The sequence below is a fragment of the Gracilinanus agilis genome, chromosome 2 (assembly GCF_016433145.1).
Source record: "Gracilinanus agilis isolate LMUSP501 chromosome 2, AgileGrace, whole genome shotgun sequence".
NCBI classification, from domain to species: Eukaryota; Metazoa; Chordata; class Mammalia; order Didelphimorphia; family Didelphidae; genus Gracilinanus; species Gracilinanus agilis.
The window spans coordinates 526,960,428-526,986,653 of NC_058131.1; the positions used below are offsets into that span (position 1 = coordinate 526,960,428).

Sequence of the window (26,226 nt, forward strand, 5' to 3'; positions counted from 1 at the left end):
TTTTGTTGTTCTTTGAGTGAGGAAAATAGGTGAGTCAGCTGAATGTGAAGTAGAACCTGTGAGGGACTTTTAGGAACTCCTGATTCTCTGAGGGTGAGATTTATGTGCCAGAAAGCACAGGAAAGGCTTGGATTAAGCTGGGGATAAAAACAGAGTGGAACTGAAAGAAATAAACCTTTATGTGTCCAGGAATAAGTACATGTGTTTGAAATGGGTAGGATCAGGGGTGTCCAGGTTAATGTTGACATGCTCTTCAGGAAAAAAAAGTACCTGATAGCCCTTAAAAAAAAAGAAAAAACAACAACTCTTATCTTCCATCTTAGAAGCAACACTAAGTATTGGTAGTAAGAGCAGTAAGTATCAGTTCCAAGGCAGAAGAGTGATAAAGGCTCAGCAATTGGAATTAAGTGGCTTGTCCAGGGACAGCTGGGAAGTGTCTGAATCCAGATTTGAACCCAGGATCTCCCATCTCCAGGTCTGGCTCTCTATCCACTGAGCCACCTACCTGCCCCCTAATGTATTTTAAAGTTTAATCTACATTATTAACATTTTCTCCATCACTTTCTTAAATCTAGAAAAGAAATGTTAAACACAAAGCTGACAGGTGCCCACACTTCTAAGTGCAGCCTGAACCAGATTAAAATGTAGTTACTATTTTGATTTTAATGTTTTTCAGTAGTGTCAGACTCTTTGTGATCCTAAATGGGATTTTCTCAGCAAAGATACTGGATGGTTTGCCATTTCCTTCTCCAGCTCATTTGATAGATGAGGAAACTGAGGCACACAGGGTGAAGTGACTTGCCCAGGGTCACACAGCTAGTAAGTGTCTGAGGCTGGATTTGAACTCAGGAAGATGAGTTCCTGATTCCAAGCTTAGTGCTCTATCCACTGTACCACCTAGAGTCCCTTCAATGTGTTGATGTATTAATAAAAAAAAAAGAGAAAAACGTGTGGTTTTCTAAGTCAACATGTGGCTCAAAGGGATCTTTTTATGTAAGGTTGAGTAAATAAAAATTCTTTTGTGCTGCAAAATGACTTAGAAAACCAAATATTAACATTTATATTCTATTGTATTTTTTTTTGTTAAAATATTTCCCAATTACATTTTTTTTAACCCCTGCCTTCTGTCTTAGAATTAGTACTGAGTATTGGTTCCATGTAGGAAGAGTAGTAAGGGCTAGGCAATGGGGGTTAAGTGACTTTCCCAGGTTCACATAGCTAGGAAGTGGGGCCACATTTGAACCCAGGACCTCTTGTCTCTAGGCCTGGCTCTCAAATTCACTGAGCCACCTAGGTGTTCCCAATTATATTTTAATTTTAATTTGGTCCTGCAGCAATGCAGCCTATGTTTGACACCTCTGGTCTAGACTATGAACAAAACAATAAATCAAACCTTGATTCATAGCAATGACCAATTCTGGAGGCAGAAATGCTCATAATGAAAATTTAACAATTGGCTCACATAAGTTAGCTTTGGCACACTCCTGGTTTGGACTCAGATGATCTTCCAGAAGAGGACTAGAATAGAAACCTCTCTAAATAGGCCTCATCTCCTAAGCTGGGCAAAATTGGGCTATGCTGCACCTCATAAATGCCAATAGTTTGTCTCATGGTAAAGGCTTCCCAGAGCTGTGATCTCCTTGACGTGGGTGCAGATTAGACAACTTGGGCAAGCTTTCTTGACCTCTGTAATTCTTATCCATGGTTTCCCAAAAAGCCTTCACAGAGGTTGACGTGTTAGAAACGTATCCTCTTGGTCTTTTAATATATTGGGGGTACCAGTGCAGCCCATGATATATAGATGTTATTCTTTGGCCTATTAGTCCCTTAATGTAGAGAAAGCAACATTGAACCTGAAAAGCAAACTAATGTATATAATGGTGGTAATTTGAGCTGGGTGGTTCCCCTAGAAACCTGTTTTTAATAAGAAATTGATTAAAAATCAAATCTCTGGTTGCTAAGTGGTTAGAGAGCCAGACCTAAAGATAGGAGGTCCTGGGTTCAAATCTGACCTTAGATACTTCTTAGCTGTGACCTGGGCAGTTATTTAGCCCCCATCGCCTAGCCCTTACCGCTCTTTTGCCTTGTAGCCAATACATAGTATTGAGTCTAAGATGTAAGGTAAGGGTTTAAAAAAAAATCAAATCTATGCTAGGAACAGCCAGAGAGGCCGTCCATTACCACCAGGGCCTCGCCTGACTGCCTTCTTTCTACCCAAGGTATGTCTCCTTCCAGCTAGATTCATCTGTTTGAAACCATTTGGGTTTCAATAAAGTTATCTCCTGTATTATCCCAAAAAACTCTTTTCCTATTCATATATTTCCTGAATGATGATCCTTTTTGCACATGTCCTCGTCAGTAACATGGATCCCACGTAGGTCCAAATCTAACTGTGGGTTTGTTCACAATTTTGATTTTTCAAAGGTTGTGGTGTTCCATGATTTGCAACTACTGGCACCAATGTTTAAAAAAAAAACAACCCAACCCAAAACTTGATCAATCAAGTTTATTGCTACAAATGGATATATTTCCCAGAAAACATCCAAATAACCCATTTTTACAAAGTATATTCCCCCAAAATTATTAACAAGAAAGTGGGATAAACATGCTTTTTAACTGACAAGCAGAGCACTAATATTTGATTTGATTTGGATGGATAGCTTTCCATTTATGCTGTAATCATTGTACATACTGTTGGTTTGGCTTGGATTTTTCTACTCTTGTGAACTTACACAAGCCTTCCCAGGTTTACATTGTCCTGATGGTCATCACTGCCGATGTTGTAGTGTTAATCTGTTACATTCATACATTCGTTCAGCCATTTCTTTCTCTTTTTTTTAAACCTTTACCTTCTGTCTCAGAATCAATACTAAGTATAGGCTTCAATGCAGAAGAGTGGTAAGGGCTAGGCAATGGGGGTTAAGTGACTTGCCCAGGGCCACACAGCTAAGAAGTATGAATCCAGGTTCTCCTAACTCCTGGCCTGGCCAACTGAGCCAAGTAGCTGCCTCTTTTTCTTAAAAGCTACCCAATTTCTTAAAAATTGGGTAATTCTCCGTCCCCATTCCCCTCCTCCAAGTTTTTATCACAAGTATTTTTGTACATATAGTTCTTTTATTATCACTAACCTCCTAGGGATGGATAATTAATGATTTCAATGATTTATTATATTTCTGAGATTGTAGCCCCAAGGAAGAGTCTGGATTATTTTGGTGCTAAGATCAAATGGGTGCAAATGCTTTGTTTCACCCTGTGACAACCATTCAGTTGTGATAAAGAAGAGCCAAAACCTTCCTTTTGTTCCAATTCAACTTTTGCTTAGTACTCAAGGTTCTGCTCTCGACTTCAATGTAAGTTCTATCAGATTTCATCCCAATCTCTCATTATGCCCCAAAGTAGGTTATCTCTTCCAAAGCTTGGGTTGTTCCAGCAACCTGAAAGAGCCCAGTTTCCTTTCTACGCACCAATCCATGCCTGTAGAGGCCTTCAATCAAGATCTGGCAGATGACTTATCTAGTCCCCCCCAAATGTTACTTACCTCACTTTAGTCTGTGCCCTGAGCTCTTGTGCCTGGGATTTATACTATATGATGGGCAGAACTCAGTTTTAAGTCTTGCTTCTGATGAATACTTGTTTTGTGACCTCAGTGGCCCAAGCAACTCTCTTAGACTGTAAGTTGCAAATTGCCCATTTGCAATAGTGGAGTTTCTACATAGCTAGGTCCTCTCACCAATGAAATCATGAGGGCAGTCCCATCCTCCTCTGTCCCTCCCCTCCAAAATTATTATTGTACTTGAGACCGTGTGGCAATCGCTAGATTTCTAGGCATGGAACCAGGAAGACCTAGGTTCAAATCCTGCATTTGATATTAGCTGTGTGACTCTAAAAATGACTAAATTCTATGGACTTTAAGATAACTCACCAATTTTACCAAGTAAGTCAAAGAGAGGTTGTGTTTTGCATTGGGGGAACTAAGTTCCTACACTGGAAGTTGTCTACATTGCTGACATCAGATCTTCCCTATGTTTTGGTATGATTTAAAATTATCTCAAGAGACTGATTTTGGGTAAGAAATATCAGTTTATTAAATACACATCCATTTATTGGTTGGGTCAGCATCATAACTGATAAAGTGACATATGGGCCTATGGCCCTCTCAAAGGACCATGGATCCCCAATCCTCATGAGGCAATTTAATCAATAGTCTTAGGCCTTCATTATTTGGCCCCTCCCTTAAATATCCCAAGGCATTTCTAATGGTAACCAGCTAATTAAGAGGTGGCTTATCAAATCCCAGCTCTTCACTATGCCAACAGGTGGGCAGGTGAAGATTTGCAAGTACTCAGGAGTCCCCTTCATTTATTAACCAAATTCCACTAAAAAGGAGAACTTTTCTGAGGGTTCTTAAGGACAAAGAAAATGTAAAAAGCAATAGACTAGATAGAATCGTGAACCCAGATTCCAGACAGGAATACACAGTAATTCTCCCTAATATATAGGAAATGGAGCCTTTCTCTTCCAGGTCCCTGATGTAAGATTTAATGTAGTACAGCGGTTCCCAAACTTTTTTGGCCTACTGCCCCCTTTCCAGAAAAAATATTACTTAGTGCCCCTGGAAATTAATTTTTAAAAAATTTTAATAGCAATTAATAGGAAAGATAAATGCACCTGTGGCCATCACTGCTTCCCGGATTGCTGCAGCACCCACCAGGGGGCGGTGGTGTCCACTTTGGGAATCACTGATGTAGTAGATGAAAAATAAATTCTAACAGTTCATGCACTTATTATGAGTATTATTTTCTGGTTCTCTATGCATGTACATAGAAGTTCCTCAAATTAGACTGGAATACAGACACATTTTCCTCTGCAGTGCCCACAGCATCTTGCAAAAATACTACATAAATAGTAATGGCTCCACGACACTCACTGAAAAAAATGTACTGGAGCAGGTGGGAGAAAAGTAATTCTATGTGAATTATCTGGATAACTGCTTTCTATTCATAAAGATTGTGGGTTCCACATCTACATCACAATTTTTATTTTTTTAAAAATTGTTTATTTGTAACATTTAAAATATTAAGATATTCAGTTAACTTCCACTGGAGATCTACATATTTAAAGAATGGGAGTCAATAAGCACGCAATTTTTATTTCAGAATTCATTTGTGGAAATGGGCAAAGATAAAATTGTTCGCCAAATGCTGAAATGGACATAAACTTAAGAAAACTGATTTTGGCAGTTTGAGGTCTGAACAACAAAAAACTATTCACTGTCTGAAAATTTAGACGTGGGAGGTATCAAAGTATGTCACATGCAATTCTGGGGGCCTTAGGACAAAGAATGCTCTCCACCTCCAGAGAGAGAACTGTGAGAGTCAGAATGCAGATAAAAGCAGGTGATTTTTCAATTGTTTGTTTAGGTTTATCTTGGGGGTTTTGGTTTTATAAGATTTCTTATTTTAAAAAACGAACAATATAAAAAAATAACATACAAAATATGCCACATGTAAATGTTTCCTTTAAAAATCTTTTTCACAAGAACTTTAAGGATTTAATTAAAGAATTAATGAGGCACCACCAATTAAGGAGAGCTTGCTGGTTTAGGATGGTTGGTTACATAGTACATTGCTGGAATCACTTTTTTGTAATCATTTTTCTGAAACCATCAGGCCCGGCCACACATAAAGCTGTATCTGCTGCTTGGTTCCCCATCTTCCCCTATTTCAATGGACAGAACATTGGGCCAGTAACATACTCTGAGCATGGATTCCCAGCAACTTCCAATTGCTTCAGTCACTGCTTCATAAAGTACATTGTGTAAGGAGTCAGAGGGTTTAGTGTGGTAGTGAATGGGTAGGAAGTTGTGAAAATATGGGTTTTGGCTATAGCTGGCACTAACTCAATAATATCATCAATTAAAAAATCATAACCTAGCCAAATCTCATCTATAAAGTTGAGAGGTAAAACTCATCTCTCACGACTGCTATCAAACAAAAAATGAGATGACAAATGTGAAAACATTTTGAAAAGCCAACTGTCACTACTATTAATTGTGAGATACGGGAAAATGCTGGACAGCACTGGTCAATAATAAAGAGTCCCCTCAAAGGAAAAAAACCCTCACTATCAGAATGGGATTTGGCAGAGGAATTAGAAGTAAAAAAAAAAAACCCTACCCCAAACAACATATAAGTTGAAAGGTTATTGCCTAGCAATCATAAAATTGGCAGCAGTCATTTTAAAAGAAACAATATAATAAGGGGAGCTAGGTTACTCAATGGATAGAGAGCCAGGCCTGGAGATAGGAAGTCCTGGGTTCAAATGTGCCCTCAGACATGTCTTAGCTGTGTGACCCTGGGCAAGTCACTTAACGTAAATTGCCTAGCACTTACTGCTCTTCTGCCTTGGAACCCATATTTAGTATTGATTCTAAAACAGAGGGTAAGGGTTAAGAAAAAAAAGACTAGTGAAATTCACATATTTGTAAAATGTAAATCCAGTTTTATCTAATACAATTATAAATGGTCTACTTCAGTTACACATTGTTACATATATCAAAACGGCCTACTTGTCCCTGAATTTCTAGCTCTGCCTTTGTAAAGGCCAAGCACTCCGTTTGGCATCCCCTTCCTCCTCCCCTCGGCCTCTCAGAAACTGGCTTTTTTTAGAGCTGAGTTTATATGTCACTTTTTTAATGTGAAGTCACTCCTAATTCCCTAGTTGTTAACTTTCATCTTCCTAACTTCTCAAATTTTCTCTTATTTAATATTATCTGTTTTTGAGAGGTATCCCCTAGTAAATTCCTTAGAGTCAAAACTATTTGCACACAGCAAAACCCTGACAAGCACTGAATTGCACTGAATAATTAGCTTGTTTGAATTTAATTGTTATTTACATCAAGGATGTTACATCAAGTTAACATTAAAAAAAGACTAGACTCTTTCTAAATTGAATATAGCAAGAAAAGTGATCATCTCATCTTTCTATTCAGCTAGCTCTATGATCTTTTCTCTCAGTGGTCTTATAATTTTAAAGACCAAGAGACCAGGGAGAACAATGACATGATTAAAGGGGTAGAAAATAGGTCGAATGGAGAAGCAAAGTTATAGGAACTGAATTACTGAGACTAGCAGTAATTTAAATTATGAAATATTACACAAAGGATCATCTGTAACTTAATGAGGGAATTTTAGCTAAATATAAGGAAAATAAGTATTATTAGGATATGTAACTGATTAAATAAAAAAAATGAGTTAGTGAAGGAGACCATAGATCTGACTATCTTCAAGAAAGGAATAATGTCCAATGATGCAGAATGGCTTAAGTGCAAAAGGCCTAAGTAACCTTCAAAAGCCTCTTTCTCATTCCTCAACACTATGCTTATTTTTGGAAAGACTATCAAGATATTTAGTGTTCTGGGCTAGAATTTCCTTTCCCCTAATCTATAGTTTCCCTCTGCTAAACACAATTAACATTAGGCAGTTTGCCATATGTACAGGCAGAAAAAAATAAAAGAGGATGTGGATGACCTAGAATCAATGGAGAGAGATGGCTTTGTTTTTATGTTCATTAAGCAGGAGACTTTCCACAACTGTATAGAAACAAAATTTTATTTATCTAAAATTGAGACCGACAATGAATGAACACCAAAACGTGTAACAGAGTAAACCACAAAACACCTATTCTACAATCGTTTGGTGAAGATCCCAACCATGCTGCTCTCCCAGGAGGGTAGAACCTTACCTTTCCTGTTGGTCTCAGGTCCCTCCCACCACAATGTCCAGGACTGGCAAAGGCCTAGGACAGTGGAAAAGCAGTTTTTCCAGATGCTAGTTAGGATTTTCCAGGGTTTAGAGAATGGTCCAGGAGTTCATTGAATTGGTGCAGGGCACTTATTGCCCCCTCCACAGTTGTAGCCAATTGGTTTACTGCTAGCACTGATTCTCTGCGGAGAACATTGTCAACCTCACGTTGAGCATTAGCCCGCTCCCCAATGGCAATTAACCTGTCCAGATGTGCCTCTGATCGTCTGGCTAGGTCCCATGTTAATCTCCTGTTCCTGGCCATTTCAGCAGAGATAGTATTGGCTAGTGACCGTCGCCTCTGCCTGATTCGCCGAGGAGGAGGTTGGTTGGGCAAAGGTCCATCCCCATCAGCCTTAGAAGAGGTAAAGGGCAAAAAACTGGGGGGCTGGCAAGTATCATTTTCAGGCTCTGCTTTACAGGAAATGCCTGCTGTGGCCATAGAGGGGCTCAGAGGCACATCTTCTTCCTTGAGGAAGCTGCAAGATGTATTACAAGCGAAATCTTGAGAACAGCCTGTAAAAGAAAGCAAAAAACTTGCCAAATGGCTGGCTATTCTCACCAGATGAAAATTTTAAAGAAAGGATCACAATGCAAAATAAAGCAATATTGTAAAATGTTTATTCTAAGGGACCACTGTCCTGAGGAGACCATTTGTATGTGTATGTTCTTGTCTTTTAAATATAAATATATATAATAAATATGTAAGTAGATTTATATGTCTAGACATAAACATAGATATTATCTATCTGCAAATATAGAGATCCATTTAAATATATGAGTATATATCATTACATGATACATGTAATATGTAGTTACATACTACATATTGTTACATAATAAATATATACATATTAGGTCCTTGCCCTCCAGTTTTTAGGGTAGCTTTTCTTTGTAGCTTAGGCCAAGACCTAGCCACTATTACATATGTATGGAGAGATGACAATGCTAGGGTGAAAAGTCAGTATCAAGAAAAGAAAGTGGCACTTCTTTGATTAGACACCATTTAGATTTTTCTCAACAAACCTTTTCCTAACTGTTCATACAGTCCACTCTCCTACCAGCCTACTAGCCAACTCCAAATCTATCCAATAACCTTTGACCCAGGAACACCTCTACCATCTTTCATTATCCTTCACCAACTATATAAAAGATTAATGTGATGACATTAATGTCTACATCTTGAAATAATTTTAAGTGACTAGTCCACCTTTTAGTTTACCATTCAACTTTACTGGGTTTCTGGATCAACAAATCACAGCTTTGCTAGGCATTCTGAATGCTCATTTCTGGGACTTCAAAAGCTAACCCAAATCTTGGTTATTTGCTCAGTGGATGCTTAGTTTCAGGAGCATTGAGTGTGGCAGACACAACAGGAGAACTGAGCACATCCCAATGGGGGATGCCAACACAGACTCCTAGCTTACCCATTTCAGTCCTAGTGATTTCTAGTGAAGTAATGGATATAGTAATGGTGTGGAACTGCCAACAGACATGAAACTGAGAAGATTTGAAGCAGCTCCCTCCCTTGACCGTCACGTGTGATTGCTTATGACTCCAGAATGTCTAGTTTCTTATGTATCCCCCAAATTTCTATTACCTGGAGTCTGATCCACAGGCTCCTCATCATTTTCTGTCTTGATGGGGAGGTGGCTGACATCAGTCTCTTCTGCTTCCCACCATGTTGGGTGCTGTCGTATGGTGAGATCCTGTGGGACCTCCTGGACTCTGGCTTCTTCTTCCATGAGGGTGTCCAAATCTCTTAGGCTCTGGTCTCTGTGTCTGAGCTGCACAACATTGTCCTTCAAGTATTCAGGGTCCATGGAGAAGGGTGTGTAGACAAATGGTCTAGAGTGTTGTAAAAGGCAATGTGGTGGGGGAGTCCACCACTTCTGGCACTGGTATCAAATACCTTGAGGGAAAGCTGCCTTGAGGGCTTTAAATTTGGAATAATACTGATTTTCAGTGCATTTGAAATCTACCTTCCTCCTTTGAATTGCTACAACTCTATAGATCTCATCATTCTGATGGACTGTTAAATACTCAATATATTCATTGGGCTCCCCTAAGATAGAAAGTAGCATCTAGAGGTCCCCTTTTTTCTGGATGGTGGGCACAATGGAATGAGAAAACAAGATGAGATGAAAAGGCTGCTGACCAACTGACTGGAAAGACATGACTGATGACTTCTTAGAAGACTTTTTTCTGTGGACCTCCTGTATTTCTTAAACCCATCATGCTCCTGGTCCTCCCTCAAATGTCTGTGAGTAGAGAACCAAATATAAGGTTTTTTCATTTGTGAGGCCAGAAGCACTTATCAATCAGTGATGCTAACTGGCTTCCCAAAAGGGGGAAATTGTCAACTCAAAATTCCCAAGTAGCTATTAGGTTAGAATCAGACTACTGCTCATAACTCTTCAATATGGTAGGCTCAGTTTTATTTCCACAGGGTCCATGGCTTGATACTAATAGGGCATTCTGAAATAAATAATTAAAGATATTGAAGATATTGAGCAATGATATGAATTGCTATTGGGAACTGGAAAGTCACTATTTGGTATTAAAGAAAAGTAAATTGACAAACGTAATTGAATAGCTAAGGCAACTGAAGAAAGGAACTTTATAAGAGGGTGAATGTATATGTAGGGGTGTGTGTGTGTGTAAACTGAGTCAAAAATGCAACCTTCTGATAGGCAAGATTATTCTGAATGTGCCTCTTAATTTGATATTGGGGAAGGAAGCTCTGAAGAGAATCCCAGATCTATCCTACTATTTATTCCTTTAGCATAAATTGGCTACAGAAATCCTAGGTGTCCTAACATAACTTCTGTAATGGATAATAATGTAATGTATAATATGATGATGATGGTAAATGTGAGTCACCAGGGACCTGGGAACCCGTAACTAATCTAGCAGGAGATTTGGAGCTAGGTATTATCAATGATGAGCAGCCTCAGCTGTGGTGCCCAGTCAATCTCCACTGTCAGCTGTAGGCTCCTTTAAGGTGTTGAGTGTGTGGCCCCTCCCTGCTGAAGTAACTGCCTTCCTATTGGGTGAGAGCAGAACCCAGCAGGAAGTGGGACTCTACTTCCTGAATACAATGGAGGCTTAGCTTCTGCTTCACAGTAACCTCAACTTCTAAATATTCTCTCCTCCTCTTAGTCTCCCTAGCCTTGGTGATGTTGAAGGAATTACAGGAATTCACAGATTTAGGCTAAGGGATTTATTTAAACTGGAAGAGAAAACTAAGGTAAGAGGGTTCAAGGTCTTGTAAAGCTGTTGCTAGGGGCAAGTGGCAAGTGTTGGCAATGGACCTAGAAGGTCTGGTCAGGCTGAGGGAACCAGCCTCAGCCAGAAATAACTTGACACTAGCCTGATGTTATTTGTTCCACCAGCTAAACAGATGAAGTTGTTGAGTTGTTCTAGGGATGTCCCTAAACAGTAGGCTACTAAACTAACCCCTGCCCACATTGCACAACCCACTTCCCTTCAATCCCTCTCTGGGTGCCCAAGGGGAAGATCAGGGGTAGTTGGGTGTCTGAGTAAGGTCAAGGAAATCAGAACCCCAAGGTTGAGTTTGCAGGGCCTTATATAGTCACAGCCCAACTGTCAGTTGGCACCTGGGATGGTACCTGCCATGCTAGAGTTTCATTCTGCTAACTGACAGGATTGCCTAGGGTAATACTGCAAATGCAAGAAATCCTGGATTTCACTTCAAATTACATAATTTTAGTTTGTAATATGAATTCCCGGGCAGTCTCAGTATCTGAGAGCAAAATAAAGAAACTACCTATTTTTTGGGGAAAAACATGTTCTCTGAAGTTGAAACAGGTACTTCATTTGCTTTGAGGAGATTGATTATAAACTACAGAGGCAGATAAGGAAGTTCTTAAAAACATTTTGGGAGAGGGGGAACCATATTAAGGTTCTCATATCTGCAGTGATAGGGAAAAATCTTTTTATTGATCTGGAAGGGATAGTTTTATTTTGGTCTCTGGTTGCCTAGTACCTTGTACATAGTGGGTACTTAATAAATGTCTGAACTGAAATTAATCCAGCTGAATTACTCATCAAAATATTTTCAGTAGTTGAAAAAGAATATTTCAGAGCTAGATTAGTTTGTGAGATCACAGAGATACATGATGCTAGAATTATGCTTTTAGAATCCACAAAAATTTAAGTTGCTTGTGGTGAATGCATCCCAGGCCTCTGTCAACTGATTCTGTCAACTCTATCATACTATCTACTATGATGAGCTTATTTAAATGACATTTTGTACATAAGAATGACTATTGATGGTGAAGAGAAAAAAAAACCCTCAGCAGCCAAACACCAAATACTTACTCCTGTCCTCTAACTTTAGTAGCATATCTGTGCTATCTCCTTAGCCAAAGTATCTTTTTCTTTTTTTTTTTTAAACCCATACCTTCCATTTTAGAATCAATACTGGGTGTTGGTTCCAAGGCAGAAGAGTGGTAAGGGCTAGGCAATGGGGGTAAAGTGACTTGCTCAGGATCACACAGATAGGAAGTGTTTGAGGCCAGATTTGGACGTAGGACCTCTTGCCTCTAGGCCTTGTTCTCAATCCACTGAGCTACCTAGCTGCCCCCTAGCCAAAGTATCTTAGTGAACTAGAACTCTTGAGACTTAAGTTACTGAAAATATTTTTCTATATTATTCTAAGTGCTGAGATAGAAAAATATTGGTCCCTTTTCTCCTTGTTGAGATTTGGAAACTTTGAATCTGCTACTTTATTCTCATTTGGCATATTAAGGGGGACACTGCAAAAAGTCAGAATAAGTTGGTGCCAGAATAGACACTACCATGTAATATTGCTCCCCACTCCCTCTTAACTTAACCTTTATGTAGTTTTGGACTACGGTAGAGAACAGTTTATTTTTGGATTGGTGTAGGCAGTTTCAATTCCTTTTAAAGGAACTGTATTTATATGTAGCCCAATTAATTAGAGAAGCAAACACTTTTACTGGGGAAACTCTGGTCTCACCTTATTCACTTCATTGATGATCTGGAATTTGGAGCTGTCTTTGCCTGATGTGACTGAGTCCAGTAATGCCCGATAGGTATTCTTCCTTGGGAGTAGCTTCTGACGTCTACAGATACCAAGAAGATGTCAGAGAGGTACTTTTTGATTGGCAAAATCCAAGGTAGTAGAGCGTTAGAGAAAATGCACATTCTGATATGTTCATATTCAGAATGACATTATTTTACTGGTCAAGGCAGTACAGATGCTATTAAAATTAACTGACAAATCATTTGTCAAGATTATATTTTTTTCCTTTGGTTATATTTCTTGAGGAGATGTGGCCATTTTCACAGATGACATTAATAGGTCATGTATTTGGTACCTGTCCATGCTAGTGTTGAGAAATTGACATATTGGGAGACATATACTGCTTAATCCAGTGGCTTAATGAATTAACAATAGGATAGCCCCATAAAATTCTCCCCTTGATAAAAAGAACGGGAAGAAACCAAGAAGCTATTATTATTATTGAGATAATTTATAAGGACATCTTTATTTTATGATCTAAAATTTCCCAAATTTTTAAAGAAATGCTATCAAGAATGTTTTGCTTCATATATCATTCTCTTTCCTTACCTGTAGAAACCAATTTTGTTGCAGTCCTTAAATACGCTTTTATCCACAGCTTCATCTTGAAAGCTAAATAATAAAAAGTTTTAAGAATTTGACTTTCTATTGTCTTTGCCAGATTTAATATTTTAAGTTTATCTAGTTATTACACGAATATGGAAAGTATACCTTTTGAAATCTATCTCATAATATCAACTTCTGTCACTATATTCTGCTATAACAGGAAAAAATGACATAAATATAATATTTTCAAGTGATAATGCCTAGTAATCTTGAAACCTCCCTGAAAAAGCTCTATACATAGGACTTACGATCTGTGAAGGAGAAATGAAACTGTGAGCAGAGCTAAGTGCAATTTACTATTGATCAAAGGATACCACTGCATTAATGGAATCTGGAGCATCAGAATGATAATAGGAACAAAAGTAAAAGGTATAAATATATACATATATATATATATATACACACATATATTTTTAAGGTTATATGTACTTAGCCACGAGGTTATAGAAAAGTGCTTCCATAACAAAACAAAGTTAAGCATGAAAGTATCTAAGTAAGCTTGTGTTAGGTTGAAATAATTATATCCTGCATAAATTTGCTCATCGATCTATCTATTACAATTGATTCGAGCAGAGGTGTGGCTTAGAATATCTGGAGTCAGCACATTCTCAGTGATTACAAAGGGTCCTGTACTAGAGCCAGAATTTTTAAAAAGTACTGTCTGAACGAGCGCAGGAATATGCACTTGCCTAAAAGATTACCTTCGGGGCAAGTAAGAAACCCTCAATCCTAGACCACTCTTCACTAAATGCTGCTTTTTATGTCAATGGTTGGAAAAGCTTTCCGGATCTTATTTTCAGGTCGGAAGAATGAGCTTTAGGAGTAACTGCTCTAGAAAAGAGGCATGGGTTGAACAGGGTAAGCAAAGGACCTAGAAAATTAGGAACTCTACAGCTTTCTAAACCCATCGCTACCAAAGGCAGTTTTGGTGACCTTGGACAAGCCCAGCCCTTTCACTTCCCTCCCCCACTCCCGCCCCATCCTCACTAGACCTATCATAAGGCGTGGAGGATGACAGTAACAGCCAACTCGTATTACAGTGATGAAAAATGAACAAGAAAAAATATTCTTGTAAGGAACAGCAAATCTTTTCGAAAAATGAACATTAGTTAGGGAAACGATCCCTTCTTCTCACTTGCTGTTCTCCCTTCAAGTCTGCAACCGGGGGCCTTTTACCTGATGGCGTCTTCGCTACCAGTCGCTTCCATGGCCGCCCTGAAGCTCTGCGTACCCCTAAGGCTCGGGTTCAGACCCGCTGGGTAGTCCCGCACACCGAGGTAGTCTCCATTGCCAACTGCTGGGGGGTCGTTTAAATCAACACAAAGGTCTTTAGTCAATTACAGTCCAGGCTCCACCTTCCCATAAGCTTCTGGGAAAAAGAAGTCTTGTCAAAATATAAGCTCTCTGGATGGCTTTAGGTAAGGAAGGCAGAGGAGGTGAAGACCTAGACTCTTATTTTCAGAGACACCTGGGAGGCGGGGAAAGGGAGAAACAAGATTCTCCCTGTCTCAGCGTGACTGATAGAAAGGATGCTAGTCATCCCCCACCTTCTCCCCGTTTAGGAAGCCAACCAATCAGTCAGTAGAGAACTTGGTTCTGTGTAGTAGAACTAGATTGGGTCAAAAGATTTGTTTTCCGCTAGTAAAACTCCAATATTTTATTATTAGCTCAATGACTTCGAAGAAATCATCATAAAAAAAGATGGTAAAAAGTTTTTTGGCCTCCAGTGAGGATTAAAATGAAATAACGTATTGGAAAGCCTTTTGCACTTAGCTGTGTGACCAATTTGGGCTTAAATAAAAATAAAAGGCTCCATCTGATATTGCCATTCTGTACTTAGTGGATGGGACAAAACACTTATTTATTGTTATTCAGTTGACCCTAGTGACCATTTTCTTGACAAGGATATTGGGGGGGTTTGCCATTTTCTTCTTCAGTGTGTCTCCATTTTTACCGAGGAGGAACTGAGGCAAATAGGTGTTAAATGATTTGTGTGCCATTAGGCAGCAAGTAAGTGTCAGACGTCTATTTTGAATTCAGATCTTTTTGACTCCAGGCCTGGTTCTCTATCCACTATACCAACTAGCTCCTTGTTCTGTGTCTCATACAAGATAAAATATTAGCAGATGGGTGATCACCATAGGTCCAGGATATTCATTCAACATAAACATGTTAAGGGCCTCATGTTAGGAAAACAGGTTAAGCTATTAATCCCTTGATACTTTAGTATGAATGAATTGTAGTTGTAATTGTTGTTCAGTCAGGTCTGGAGTTTTCTTGGCAAAGATACTGGAGTGGTTTACCATTTCCTTTTCCAGAGAATTATGGCAAACAAAAGTTAAGTGCCTTTGCCCATGGTCACATAGCTAAGTGAGTATCTGAGGCTGAATCTGAACTCAGGTCTGTCCTGACTCCAGTACCAGAGTTCTATCCATTGACTCATCTACTGTTCAGAGTGTTCAAGGAGGGCAAGCACCTAGGATATGAAGGCTTGCCTAGTCTGATTCTGGGCTGCTTATCCACCTTTAGAGTCTACCTGTCACCCAGCTCTTACCTGTGACTCCAATAAGCTGTTGCATGCTTAGCAGTCACATCTTGGTAAAACCACCTGGCACTAAACCAGTTTGAAATTAACCAAACACCAGCTAGTTAGTGTATCTATCCAAGTATGTAAAGACTTGGAATGGTCAGATGAAAACAATCTGTTCCATAGAGTTCTTAGAGCTTGGTCAGACATGGAAGATACCAAGGTCATCCATTGCATCCAGGACCAATAGCAGTCAACCTGAAGTTTGTCTTGCTGCTGAACATCGATGACACTGGAAAAGAGAGTGAGGCTAATGATTTTGTGCAACTCTGCCTCACTTAAATCTAATTAAAGAACAAGTCAAGATATCATCCCATGATGTCATTGGTCCTCCTGGAAAAAAAATGAAGGACAAACAACATAACTAGAGTGTCCAGGCACTGTGTACTACATGCCAAAGAAGGGAAATTTGAACAGTCCTCTCATTGGCTCTGTTTGGCCACTTTTTAGTACTTCTTGTCCCAGGTAATAACTAAGATAAGTTCATCTACATTTGATGTTGTGTCATATGATTCTGGAAATGGGGTGGTGGTGGTGAGATTTTTAAATCCCTTGACTCTCTCTGGGCTTCAGTTTCCTCACCAGTAAAAATGAAGGCATGGGGCTAGCCATGGTCCTGAGCTCTTTCCCGTATTCTATACTATCCTAAGGCCAGCAGGGCCTTTCTTTGAGAAGCTTCCCCCTAAAGACAAGCTTACCCCGGGGTAGGGGTGGGGAAGCGCTTTTTAAACTTGAAAGCTATGTAAACAGGAGCTATAATCCATTCCTCAGCTGGGGACGTTTGCTGGGGGTAAGGTAAGGGGAGACGGTGGCTAGGGGAAACTGCAGGGTGTTAAAATTCATCCAACCCTCAAGTGTGGACAAGGAGCCTAACTTTAGCCGTACTTTGTGTGGAGACTAGGAGTGACAGTCGGCTCCTATCCTATGCCTCCAAAGTGGCCCAGATGGGGGACGGCGCCTGCGCATTACTTCCGCAGCCTCGCGCCTGAATTGGCAGTAAGGCCGGGGTGTCTGGGGGAGGGAGGGTTCCATCACCAAGTCAAAAACAAACAGGAGCTCCCTGAGGCTCTGAGTACCCGGATAATGCCGCCCTCTAGCGCAAGACCGGAAAGAGGTGGGAGGGAGACCGGAAGAAGGTGAAACGCTCCTCTCTGGACGTACCAGTCCCGCGAAGATGGCGGCGGCTGCGTGGCTTCGGCTAGTGCCTGTCACTCTTATTCTTCTCGGGACGTTGCCATCCCCGCTGTCTCTTCCCAGCGTGGGGCCAGGACCAGCCGCCGCCGCTGAGAGATCCAAGTGGCATGTCCCAGTGCACTTGGTGAGCATTCTTCTCTGTAGTTCTCTGCGCTGGTAGTACGGTGGCCGGAGGGGTTCAGTCCGGGGGTCTGCGAAGTCAGCCAGTTAGATGGATTGGGATGCTTGGGGTCCCTTCTGTATCATCTGACAGGGACCTGGGAATCAAACTCGCTTCCCAGAAGAAAAAGGAGTAATAGTCAGGGGGCAGAAGTAATGGGGATATCGTAGAGCAGGAGGGAGGAGGCCGGTGGCACTACTTTAGGTAGGGAACAGGTTCCTAGGAAAGTAAGAGGAGAGCCGAAGTCAGGGCGTGACTTGGAGGGACCCGCAAACACCTTGCTGCGGTCTTATCTACAGGGAAGAGCCGCCTTTCTTCTCATTAGAGGATTTTTCATTAATGGAGTCGTGCTGTCGAGATCTTGTTATTGTTTCCTTGTTAAAAGTGTTTGGAGTTAAATGGGAGATAGAAGAAGTAGGGCCTCCTCTTTCATGGCCTTCTGATTAAGAATTTTTCTTCCGCTAATGAACCGGACTCTCATACCGTGGTTGGTTTCATTTGCTTATTTTTTTTTTTTCATTTGTCCATCCTGAATTGAGGTGTGTAATTAGGCCTCAGTGAAACTCCTTGAACATAGTTTGCTTTGAGATGGCCTCATATCTTAGCATGGATTTGACTGAATTGGAGAGAACAACACACCTCGTTCTGAAGTTCGGTTCCGCTGAGGCATTATCTTGTTTTAGAAATGACAGACTACTATCAAATGTCCCTTTTGTGCAGGATGCAAATGTTTAAAAAATGGATCATGTTGGAAATCAGATAGATTCTTTACTTACTCTCTGTGCTCACTGACAGGGGTACACTTAGTTCTGGCATGGGAAGAAATGAGAGCACCTAATCTCATTGTTTCCTTTAGCTCTTAAAGTGTTAGAAATGTTCTTTGGGTGATGATCATTGTAGTCTCTAATTAGGAATTTAATATTGATTCTGAGGTGCATAGTTTTATACCTACTATAGTTGAAAGTATAAAACTGTGCGTTTAGGCCTAGCAAGAGGAACTTTAGACCTTTATACTTTTAAAAGACTTTTTCTATTAAGAAGCTTCTTTGGTGTCTTCCCCTTCCTCATACTGTCATCTCTCTCTTTCTGTAAAGACCTTTTTCCTAGAACCGTTTTTTACAAAACACTTGTTTTTCATTTTAGTAATTCACATATGGTATATTTTGTGTTATAGTTGTGTATTCATAGCTCTCTATTAGATATGCTCTGTGAGGATCCGAATTATGTCTCATTTAAACTTTGACTCTCCCTCAGCTCTTAGCTCTTTGCTTAACACATTATAGGCATTTACCAAGTGTTTTTGGAATTTAATTTGAGTAGTAGACTTTATCAGACTCCTCCAGAAAGAAAATGAATTGAATAAAGAAAGAGTTAAAACAATAACTTTATGTTTAGTCATTGTCTTTCCTAGAATTTTTAGTTCACATTCTATTAAATAAAAGTATATTTCTGCCACAAGTGACAGAAGTTTTCTTAGAAGGAAAGAACTGTGTAAAATTGTAGGTACCTGGTGTCACAATGGATAGAATTCTGAGCTTTTTTGAGTCTGGAAGGCCTGAATTAAAAAATGGCTACAGATACTTATAAACGTGTGACCCTGGGGCAAGTAATTATAGTTTCTTCAACTGTAAAAGGGAGATTATAAAAGCACCCACCTCCCAGGGTTTTTGTGAGGCTAAAATGAGATAATATTTAAAAAGTTCTTATCATAGTGCCTGGTACATAGTAAGTGTTTAATAAATGTATTCCTCCTTCTCTTTCCTTTAATAAGGAAAACTAATCTTGGGGTTTTGCAAAATTTAGATTGTCCAATAATGTTCTCCTTTGTAGAAAGTTAAAATTCACTATCAAGTGGCCTAATCCAGTCTAGCCATCTTGATCTGAGACTGGAACTGTATCTCTGATTTCAATGGTCTAGGGAGACTGGGATGGGGTGGAGTTGAGGTAGCAAAAGACTTCCTCTGCTAATGCAGACTGTTACCTCAGAAATTTATTGTCTTAGAGAATTGCTTAGGGCACTGAAAAATTAAATTGGTAACTTCTCTAGTGACACAAAGTCTGTCTTAGAGACAGGATTTGGACCCAGTTGTCCTCTCTTCAGGGCTACTTTTCTAACCACCATACCATGCTGCCTTTCCTTATTTTTCTACTTTTCTTTTTCCAGGAGAAAAAGAAGTATTTTAGTTTTGGAAAGATCCTCTTCAACAATACCACTATCTTCCTGAAATGTGAGTCCTTAAATAGCATTTGCTTTCTGATTTAAAAAATGGTCATATTCATATGCTTTTGATAATTAAAAAAATTCTAACTTTAGTGCATACTGAAAATATTTTATAAATTCTGAAACTTGGGTCTGTGTGAGTAAATATTATCAAATTTAGTATTACTCAAATGAGTAAACTCAAGCATAGAAAAGGTGGTTTGTTGTGCTGTTTCACCTTGCCTAGGTTAGAAGGTTCCAGCATATACACATTTAGTAGATAAGCTAAGGTCTAAACATGAGAGATTTCAAATAGCCCTTGCCTAAGAATTTTTTTGCTGCCCTTTTCCCAACACTTATAATTGTAATTTGGTGATTGAATGCTTCGTGCAGTCTGTTTGTTGTGCTGAGTGCTAGATATATCACTACTTTTTACCTTTGTGAATCTGTCAGCTATTGGGCAAGTTCCCTGGCCTACACTTAGTTATACTGACATTTGGCTCTGAATGCAAATATTACATGCTTTCTCTCTATAAGGAGGAAAGGATTCTATCTCCTGGGTATTTTGAAGAAGCATTGCCAATAATTTAAAGAGAAAATCTTTTAATGGGGATTGTAATTATTCATCATCTTTTGAGACAATGACTAATACAGTCATACGACATCTTTAGTATTGTTTAAAAATGTTTAACAGTAGACCATGAGTTATATTAGGGATTTAAATAACATAGAATCCCCAGAGGTTTTAATAAATGAGTTTACTTTAATTTTTTAGGATTATCTAAGGTTTTCCATTGAGTGTTAAAGAAAAGCTTATAACCAGTTTTCAGACTCTGCATTTAGAAAGAAACATGATGGTTGACAGTAGCATATAGAGATAAGGGAAAGAAAACATCTTTCAAATCTGTTTTATTCATCTCTGAATCTTTGTAGAGAGGATAGATTCTCCTTACTGTCCCCCTTGTCTCTGCCCACCCTATCTAGTGTGTAATTTCAGAGAACTACATAAAACGAGTTATGAATGAAATGACTTATGATGAATTTGTATTAAGGTCATAGCAGATGAGAATATACTTAATAGAAAAAGTGATACAAGTTTTTCTTACTGGTGACCTTAAACATTTCTATTTACTAATTACTCTTCTTGACATGTTAGCATTTAATGAGATTATTGATAGCTTTTAGAGTAAGCAAATTTTTCTTCAGAAGACCCTAGCTAGTGATCAAGTGTTATCTTCCCATCTTTTATAGCATGTGTTTCCCATTTGTAATTTTCATATATAAATTAAATCTCAAAGTTATTCAGGCTGTATATTGCTTACATTTTATAGTGCTTTTAGAGTTTGTGTGGGCAATTAATATTTGCAGCATTTCTGCAGCACTTTTTGTTTGCCCTTACATAATTTGTTATCTTTTTATTTACATATACCTTTTTAAGGGGTCTATAGGAGTACATTTGGTTGCTTTTAAGTTTCTCCTAAAGCCATTATGTGTAAATCAATTCATTGAGTGGGGTTGTCTTTAAGGTATAATAGATCATTGTCACCAGGGGTTAGTTCAATGTTTCCAATTTTTTCTTTAATTACCTTGATCCATACCACACCTGTAAAGGGACAGGGAGAGGCTGATATAATCTCTATTCTCACAGGTACCAGGAGAAAGGTACCAAGATCTTGAGTGACTTGGCCAGGTTTCCATACCCAGCCAGTGACACAGCTGGAGTGACACACACAGTCCAAGTTTCTGGACTTGGGGCTGCATATTTCTGGATCACTAGTTCTCAAACATTGTTTAATGAAGCCTTAGAGTTCCCTGAGTGGTTCCATGAAAGAATGCAGTCATGTTTTGGCCTTTTCTGTTTTTGTGGCCTTGATCATCTCATCTATTCCCTATTAGACTGGAATGCCTTGCATCTTTTCTCTTTATCCATATCTTATAGTGCATCAATATTTAACCAGTTCTTCTTTCATGAAGACCCTTCAGCCCTCAAGTGATTTTTTTTTTCTTTCTGAACTCATAACATCTGTCAATAAACACTTACGAAATACTGTGTGCTAAGTGGAAGATCCCAGATACTTAGGATACAAAAAAACCAAAAGAATGGTCCCTACCTTGAAGGAGCTTAATTTCTAATGTGGGAGACAACACAAATAACTTATATAAAAGACTCCTGCAGTAGGTAGGTTTTGAGCTGAGTTTTTTTTTTTTTTAAAGGCTAGGCAATTGAGATTAAATGACTTGTCCAGGGCCACACAGCTAGGAAATATCTGAGATCACATTTGAACCCAGGACCTCCTATCTCCACGCCTGACTCTACTGAACCATCCAGCTGTCCCTGAGTTTTGAACAAAATCAGGGAATCAGGGAAGTTGAGGTTAGGAGGGTGAGTATTCCAGGCCTAGGATATGGCCAATAAAAAGGTCCAGTGAAGATGAGAGATGGCACTTTGTAGCAATGTGACTCCACAAGTCACTTAACTTCAGTTAACTAAGCCTTACTATTCTTCTGCCTTTGAACAGATAATTAGTATCAATTCTGAGACAAAAGGTAAGGGTTTTTGAGAGAGAGCAAGCGCACAAGAGAGGGAATGTGGGGAGCTAAAAGAATAAAATATATGAAATCTGGAAAGGTAGAATGGTACCAGTTTATAAAGGGTTTTAAGCGTCAAACAGCATTTATTCATGCCATTTGATAGTTAATTATGTATTGTCCTCTCAAAATCTACCTTCATACCAAAGCCAGTATAATCTTTTTAGAACACAGTCCGGGAGCAACTAGAGGCCTGGAGTTAGGAGGACCTGGGTTCAAATTTGGCCTCAGACACTTCCTAGCTGTGTCTCATAAGCCTATGTCCCTGGTCCTTGCTCTTCTGTCTAGAATTGATACTAAAACAGAAAGTAAGAGTTAAGCAAAAATTAAACCACAGATCTGACAGTGTTCTTCCCCTTCTCAAAAATCTTCAGAGGCTCCCTTGTACCTTTAGGTTAAAATCCAGACTTCTTGGAATGGCATTTAAAGCCCCACAGTCTGGTTGTAAACCTACCTTTACAAAATCCTTTCACATCACTCTTCCCATGCTCGATGTTCCAGACAGTCTGGCCTATTCTGTCTCTCATCTTTCACACACAAATAGGCCTCCCTTGCCTGAAATAAATTTTCTTCACCTCTGCTCTTCCTCATTCCCCCAGTTGTTTCTGTTCTCTCTCAAGTTATCTGGTCTTTTAAAAAAATAATATTTTTATTTTTCTAAAACCCTTACCCACTGTTTTAGAATCAATACTAAGTATCTGTTCCAAGGCAGAAGAATGGTAAAGGATGGACAAATAAGAGTTAAGTGACTTCCCCAGAGTTATTCCTTGAGGAAGTATGTCAGAGGCTTGATTTGAACCCAGAATCTACAGTCTCTAGGCTTGACTTTCTATTCCCTGAGCCTCCTAGCAGCCCCTAGTTATCCATTCTTGACTACTTATCTTTTCACCTCCTGGATCCCTCTGATAGAATGTAAAGTTACCTGACTGGTTTTTGTTTCTTTTTGTATCCCTACTTAGTGCCTAGCCCAGTGACTTCTTTGCATATAATGGTTGCTTAATACATTTTTGTTAGCTTGAATTGAATTTTACTCTTATGAACTTTTATGGTTATTTAATTCATTATATATTTATGGCCTACCTCCCTATCTGGGTGAAAAAAATTGTTTTTTTGTACTTCCTTCAATACTTTGTATAGTGCCTTGGACTGCATAGTAGGTGACTTGGACTTTGTATAGTAGGTAACTAATAAATACTAATTAGCCTTGGCAAACATGGCTAAACGTTTGTCTGCTATATCACCTGAATCTTCTGTGTCAGCACCAGGGATCAGGGAGGTTTTTAGGTGTTGAAAAATAGAATATTTAGCCTTTCGAAATTAAAAACCACAATAATAGAGTAGCAGTTCCCTATTAGGCCATACTTTTGGACAATAGCAGTTATATCTGGTTTAAGAAGATGCGTGAGCTTTGCTTTTGTTTTTAAAACCCTTACCTTTTGTCTTAGAGTCAATAGTAAGTATTGATTTCAAGGCAGAAGAGTAGTAAGGCCTAGGCAGTTGGGGTTAAGGGACTTGCCCGGGGTCATACAGCTAGGAGGTATCTGAAGTCAGATATGAACCCAGGACCTACTGTTTCTAGGCCTGTCTCTTCTTTCCTTGAGCCACCTACCTGCCCCATTCTGTGTTTTTTTGTTTTTTTTTTTCCTTTTAGCATGTGTGTGTTCCTACTTAGCATGTGTCTAGAATGATGATGCTGTTCATTAATGTTTTCAGAATGCCAGTGGGATTTATGGCAATTTGAAAGGAGAACAATTTTATGTGGGCATTGCCTTTACTTACATACATCTCTTCTTTTATAGTTGAAGGAGAACCTTGTGATCCATCTTTGAGTTTCAATGTGACCTGGTACTTGCGTTACTGTAACTGTTACAATGAAGTCTTCAACTTTGTGGTAAGGGTCATAGAATTATACAGTGATAGAGCTGGCAGTGACCTGAGAGATCCCCTCCTGCAGCCCTTCTCATTTCACAGATGAGGAATCTGAGGTAGAGAAAGGTTAAATGATTGGCTACTTACTGGTAGAACCAGAAGTAAGACCCAAGTGTCTTGACTCCCAGTCTAACACTTTCCCCACCATTTTTGATGCTCCTCCTCATTTCAAGGTGTGTCTTTTCACTGCTGTTCCAGATAGGCTTGTTAGACCTCATCTTTGTTCCCAGTTCATTCATGTAGTCTTGGTGGAATCCTTCTGCTATTTGTTTTTCCTGAAATTTCTTCTCAAAGATGATTTGACTTTATCTACAAATAGTAATTGCTCCTTGACCATCCCAGCTTGTCAGAAACTGATGACATGATCTCTGCCCTGTGATCTGAAGTCCAAGGCTCTGCCCCATCATAAAATCCTTAGCTTTTGGTGGCTAATTTCCAGATTTGTATAAAATGCTTTTGGTTAGCTAGAATATAAATTCAAACTATTTCTTAGATTTGAGGAGAGTCAATATGTGTGTTTTGTCACACTTAGAAAAGGTTGCAGGGAGGGTTGAAGTGAAGAGGGAAAGATAGATGTTAGAATTTCCAGGATTCTTAACTGGAATAGCATGTCCTTCAATAAATTTCTAATCAAATTTCATTAACTTAGATTCTATTCATATGAAATATAAGGGAAATGGGTCAGAGTATAAGCTGAAGCTTCTTTGTTTAACAAACCCTTCATGGATAACAATGCAAGTTAATATATAATAAATGTTATTTTGAATGACAGTGATATCTGAGTATTAATGTTCATCAAACAGTTGAAAATTTGGGACTAGAACTTGAAAGAGAGAGGTCAGAGCTGGAGATAGAGATTTAAGCAAAAACCCTGAGGAGTTCAGAAGGGACTGAATTTAGGATAAGAAGAATAGAATGCTGTGGATAGCTAGAATCTTTTTGTGGACTCTTAGCCTGCAAGAAAATATCTTTTTGTCATTTTAAGGCAAGCTAATTCTTGTTTGGGTATTTCACTATGTTTGGACTTGGAAGTCTTAACTTTCCAAGTCTCTGCAGAATTGTTCCCTTGTGGGACCTTGAAGCTTTTAAATTCTTGACCATTTATTCATTTATTTATTTATTCATTCATTCATTCATTCATTTATTCATTTATTCATTTATTTGCTTATTTATTTATTTATTTATTCATTTATTTGGTTTTTAAAAGCCCTTGCCTTCTGTTCTAGTACCAACTGTAAGGCTGAAGGGCAAGGGCTATAGAAACAGGGTTTTACGTGGCTTGCCCAGGATCATATCTAGGAAGTGAGTAAGGCCAGATTTTGAACCCAAGCCCTTCTGACTCCAGGCCTGGTACTCTATCCACTGTACTACCTACCTGTCCCAAAATCTTGGTTATTGTAAAGAAAAGAATCTTGCCATTTTAAAGCTTGAATTGATCACTGTTTACCTTTTTGGTGAAATAATTCTACTTAGAAATAGGACTTGTGGTGTGATCATAGGCAAGTGACTTATCCTCTCTGGGTCTGTTTCCTTATCTGTAAAGGAGTAAAAATAATCTTTTGTCTACTTCCTAAGATTGTTAGGTGTTTGGAAAGCATTAAAAACATGTCTCATTCAGATTGTATAAATGTGTTATGATAATAGTTTTTTTTTTATCAGTTAACTTATCATCTGAAATCATGTAAATGTCTTGGGATGGAGTAAGCCCCAATATTTTACTCATCCCAAAGTCCACATTTGTTATTTTCTTAAGGCCTTTTTATGAAAGACAATTTTTTTTGCCATAAACGTATTTGTTTTTTTCTCTTTTCAGGATGAACAAGCAGAAGCTTATTTTGGAAGCACTAAGGAGGAACGTAATGGTTGGCCTGGGTCCTATGAAATGTTACCAAGTTTGTTCCAGAATTACAGTGAACTCTTTAAACCACAGGTAGTATTTAAAACAGAATGGTAAGAAGAGAAGGAGATAATCTTCTTATATTGTATTGTTTGTGTTCTGGACTTTATTGGGTTATTTTAGAGCATTTTACCAGCAAGGGCAAGTTGGAAGCATGTACTGATATTTTTGCAATGAATAACATATCTATC

At 38.9% G+C, this 26,226-nt stretch overlaps 3 protein-coding genes across 3 annotated transcripts in view; 1 reads left to right on the forward strand and 2 right to left on the reverse strand.

Annotated features, from left to right (window-relative positions):
- The window catches only part of GANC (glucosidase alpha, neutral C), an 80,515-nt gene extending 65,733 nt beyond the window's left edge, over positions 1–14,782 (reverse strand). The window contains exons 1-3 of the mRNA XM_044660020.1: positions 14,656–14,782; positions 13,423–13,485; positions 12,808–12,913 (exon numbers count right to left, since the gene is read on the reverse strand). Coding sequence (XP_044515955.1) covers positions 12,808–12,913; positions 13,423–13,485; positions 14,656–14,687 — 201 coding nt within the window. The 5' untranslated portion in view covers positions 14,688–14,782. The remainder of the gene's footprint in view (positions 1–12,807; positions 12,914–13,422; positions 13,486–14,655) is intronic.
- Positions 7,597–10,108, reverse strand: LOC123237899. Its single transcript, XM_044665109.1, has 2 exons — positions 9,403–10,108; positions 7,597–8,318 (listed from the first exon to the last, which is right to left on the reverse strand). The coding sequence occupies exons 1-2, from the start codon at positions 9,623–9,625 to the stop codon at positions 7,834–7,836; spliced, it is 708 nt and encodes a 235-aa protein (XP_044521044.1). The 5' UTR covers positions 9,626–10,108; the 3' UTR covers positions 7,597–7,833.
- A 2,458-nt stretch (positions 14,783–17,240) lies between the features above and the next one.
- Positions 17,241–26,226, forward strand: part of TMEM87A (transmembrane protein 87A) — a 34,009-nt gene continuing 25,023 nt past the window's right edge. Inside the window, exons 1-4 of the mRNA XM_044662189.1 lie at positions 17,241–17,384; positions 19,588–19,648; positions 24,009–24,100; positions 25,952–26,068. Of these exons, the coding sequence (XP_044518124.1) occupies positions 17,241–17,384; positions 19,588–19,648; positions 24,009–24,100; positions 25,952–26,068 (414 nt within the window). The remainder of the gene's footprint in view (positions 17,385–19,587; positions 19,649–24,008; positions 24,101–25,951; positions 26,069–26,226) is intronic.